This window comes from Archocentrus centrarchus, unplaced genomic scaffold (assembly GCF_007364275.1).
Source record: "Archocentrus centrarchus isolate MPI-CPG fArcCen1 unplaced genomic scaffold, fArcCen1 scaffold_26_ctg1, whole genome shotgun sequence".
Lineage (NCBI taxonomy): Eukaryota > Metazoa > Chordata > Actinopteri > Cichliformes > Cichlidae > Archocentrus > Archocentrus centrarchus.
The window spans coordinates 765,438-769,819 of record NW_022060256.1 but is presented as its reverse complement, the minus strand read 5'-3'; the positions used below and the strand labels follow the sequence as shown (position 1 = coordinate 769,819).

The 4,382-nt window shown below is 37.7% G+C and overlaps 1 protein-coding gene across 1 annotated transcript; it reads left to right on the top strand.

Annotated features, from left to right (window-relative positions):
• Window positions 1–321: 321 nt before the first annotated feature.
• Window positions 322–2,668, top strand: LOC115775902 (protein mono-ADP-ribosyltransferase PARP15-like). Its single transcript, XM_030723412.1, has 4 exons — window positions 322–538; window positions 813–958; window positions 1,337–1,510; window positions 2,280–2,668. Exons 1-4 carry the CDS (start codon window positions 322–324, stop codon window positions 2,559–2,561), a joined length of 819 nt encoding a protein of 272 aa, XP_030579272.1. The 3' UTR covers window positions 2,562–2,668.
• Window positions 2,669–4,382: the final 1,714 nt, after the last annotated feature.

Genomic DNA, 4,382 nt, shown 5'->3' with positions numbered 1-4,382 from the left:
ACAGGCTGACATGGAGCAGCTGAAAGCACTGCAGAGGGAACTGACTGTCAGCATCCATCTGGACAAAGGAGCAGAGGATCAGGACCCCAAGATCCACCTAGAAGGTCTGACCAGAGATGTCTACACTGCCGAGTCTACAATTAGGTCAGCAAACAGAGGCTAAACACTCAGGCAAATGCAAAAACACACAAACCCAGTGCTATATAATGAATCTTTTATACTGAGTTCTAATAAAGGATTTCTTTGTTTAATTTAATAACCATCAGGGACATCATCCGTAAGGTGGAGAGGGCAGAGGCCTTGATGAAAAAGGCCTTAGTGATGAGTGAACTGGTAGAATGGCAATTTAAGGACCATGATGGATCAATGGTGCTCTTTGACATGTGCACCAACCTCACCCTTGAGGAGGCTTTCAAGACAAAACAAAAAACAAAGATCAAGATCAACAATGAGGTCTACAACGCTGATCCAGAGCGTCAAAAAGCAGTTTCAGCAAACAGGAATAATTATATGGAGCTCCATCGAAAAGACCTGAAAGGTGAGTCATTTATGTGCTTGTGCTCCTCATTTAACCTGTTAAGGGGGGGGAAACATTATATGCTATACAGCCAAGGTGTTGCATTTTGCAGAAGTAAAGCCTCAAGAAAAGGTTAGGTGGTGTGTTTTTTGTATTCAGTTCAAATGTTATGATACATAAGAAAACTGAGCTGAAAAGCTGTTGTTTGCTAAAATGAAACTCTAGGCACAACCTGTGGCACAGATACAGTTAGTGTGGAATTGAATTATGTGAACTCTTCTAATAGTTGTTGCAGGTAACAGTGCTCTGCCTTTGCCTTCATGCTGGGAGGACATGAAGAGCAGCCTTGTGAAGTTGTTTGCTCTGGCTCCAGGATCTAAGGAATACAATGATGTGAAGAAAGAACTGACAAAGACGGGACTGAACCCAAACATCATCACTGTATGTTCAATTTTAAATACACAGACCAGAATATATGATTTTGGCTGAGAAAAATGTTATGATTTTGAAAAGGAAATGTAATAATGTGTAAAAATGTCATAGACTGTATATGAAAGATGAATGTAGCCATTCTTGTAGTAAACTCACATTTTTAAGACTTTGCCATCATTTTGGAGTTTTATATTTTTTGTGCCAGAAGTAGCTGGAAAACTACACACACTGTATGGGTGCATCACCCAGACAGATATCAGCTAATGAGTGCTCAGTAACAACCAAATACTAATTCAAACACTAAAGCACAGATAGACAAAACCCTAATAAAGAGAGCTGTACTTCTGTGGGAATCACCAGCATGATGTGTTTTGATTACGTTGGCAGATTGAACGTGTGCAAAATCCGGCGCTGTGGCAGAACTATCAGATCCTGAAGAAACAAATGGAGGCGAAGAATAAACATACCAACAATGAACGGCTTCTGTTTCACAGCACTGGTGCCAACTCCATCGATCTCATCAACAAACAAGGCTTCAACCGCAGCTATGCAGGAGCACACAGGAGCCTCACACACAATACACATCTAAAGGTAGAATATTTTAGAATTAGTGTTGCAACAAATTAATATTAAATTATTATTAATATTAAGAAGCAAGATGAATAATTACAGTCTACATGTGTTGGGGATCTGAAAAAGTATGGCATAGTGTAACACTTGGAGATATCTCTGGTTTAATCATATTCACAATAACTCTCTCACTGCATTACTATTCATGTTAGTGTAACACAGTGGTTCAGCCCCCTTAAAAACCAGAAAATCTCATGGGTGCTAGAAGCCTGTCTTCACTTTAATCAAATATAAGAGAAAGTGATATATTTCCTCAAAAATCACATTAAAAAAAACATTAACACAGGCTGTTGGCTATGAATTACTAATACTACCCAGTCATATGTAAAGTGCTAAAGTCAATATGTGACCCATTCAATACAAGAGCAGTAAATTTAGTAATGAGTGCTATCACAAAATAACCACCTCCCATTAACAGTTTGAATTTACTTAATAGATAAATATATACATTTATATAAATATGTAAGTAATTTCACACTGAATTTCTGTTACAGTACTGGTGTAACAGACTGAAAACCAGTTTTTGATGTGTTTACAATCAGTCAGTAATGCTGTTTTGTGACAGTTGTGAAAGTGTGAAATTCAGTTACAACTGCTAACAGACAGTTCAGTGGTGGCGCAGCACTCTAATTCTGCTTTAAATCCAATAAATCGATACACCGAACCACAGCATTCAGCTAATTCGTTCATTCTGTCTGCAGGTGCAATGTACGGCAATGGCTCTTACTTTGCTGTGAACCCTTGCTATTCAGCACAAGGCTACGCCAAGCCTGATGCCAAGGGGCATAAACGCATGTACCAGGCCAGAGTTCTAGTTGGAGACCACACACAAGGACAAGTTGGTATGATCACCCCACCCCCAAAATCTGGGAGTACTTCAGACCTGTATGACAGCGTCACTGATAACCGCTCTACTCCAACCGTGTTTGTCATCTTCAATAATTTACAGGCATACCCAGAATACCTTATCACATTTACATGAGCTGCCATGTTCCCACTGTGCAACACTTTTGAGACAGATATAGCTCTGTTATATTTGTTTTAATTTAGTCTAATTTAAAATAATATCAAATATTGAACGTCTTTGAATTGCCGTTTTCATTTTTACTCTTCTATTTGTCATAGATGTAATCAAATGCTGTTCAAATGAACAATAAAGTAACACTGAAACTACTCTTACAATTCTCATCATTTATTTTGTGCACACTTAATGCTCTGTGCCAGTGGGCTGAACAGTGTTGAGAATATTATGTTTGAGTTTGCGATCTAAGAGCAAGTAATGAATTTAATTAGTCACATGAGCTCTGACTGAATATATTCCTGTAATAGTGACTTAAGATGTTGCTTTGGTAGTGAAAGGGCATTCTGCTTCATCAGAGAACAAACTGCATTCCTGCTGATGATTTGCCTTCAGCACTACTGTGATGTTAACATTCAGGTTTTTTTTCCAAGAAATGCAAGTTATTCATTGGTTTTTGGTTCATATTTTCATGTTCTCCAGACCTAAAACAAAATTAAAATAACTATTAAATTGTTTTTTTTTGTTTTTTTTATTGGATTCCAGTACAAACGTGGATGTCCAGTTTCACAATGGCAACAACAAATCCTTCCAAAAATTTCTGGCTCTGGATCTGATGATGAATCTGAATCTTGTGCTGACATATGGCAAAGAAACTGAAGACTGAACAGTATTCCCTGAACGCCCCCTTATGGCTGATCATTTCTTATTAACATTTACTTTAATTACACAGCAGTGTAAGCAGTTTTATTACAGTAGAAATCTGTCTGAAAGTATAATCACGCATTATATCGATTATTCCTTCAATTAATTGAGTAATCTCATAAGAAATACTTTTTTCATACTAACACTTCATCTGCATATTTTAACTTCTGTACTGCAATTTTTCACTGTGTGAAGCAAACAGCGGTGGATGGAGCAGCTACAAAGTTCTCTTTTGTTCACGTTAACACTTCCTGATCAGATGATTGATGAAGAACCTCCAGCTGTGTACCAGTAAAGATTTAACAGTGGTTGCAGCCCACTAGCAAACTGTCATTATACTGATCTGTTCTGGGAGCTAACAACTGAAGTAAAGAAAAAGATAGCTGAAATTCTCAGCACAACCAGTACAACACACACACGGCAGAGAGCAGTATAAGCGTGGAAATATGTGTGAGTGATGATCCACTCAGTGTTAAAAGGAATCCATTGCAGTGATGAGAACTTTACTACTGCTAATGTTGTGAAATGGTCCACCTACACAGAGACGCCTGAGCGCCGCAGAGTTTAAACGAAGAATCAAAGCAACAAATTTGTGTCGAGGATTTTATAATCCAATTATTTGAGTTATTTAGGGAATCATTGCAGCCCTAGCTGTAACTAAGTTTAAGGATATAATTTCTTCATTTTTATGCTCTTCAATGACATATGCCAACACAGTGCAGAGTAGCCATCTAAACTGAGGAAGATTATCTTGTCAGTAAGTTTATGTCCTCACTGCACAACTCGTACAACTTTGGCTCATCTGAAGAGGAAAGCCTTGATTCAGAAGGGCCTGGCTCCATGGTATAATACTCTTTTCAGTCCCAGCTTCCTAAATGTCCCACTGAGTTCATGTGAAGTTTCTATGCATGTTTATCATGGTAAAGAAATTACAAAAGAGTTTACATACCAGTGAAGATTTGTAAAATATCCTAAACCAGCAAAAAATAAGTATAAAGGCCTTAAACTTGTTTGTATGTATAAAAAATAAGCGGAGTCAGAGTTCCAGTTTTTCTGTTGTGAAGAAACAAAAATGAAAGT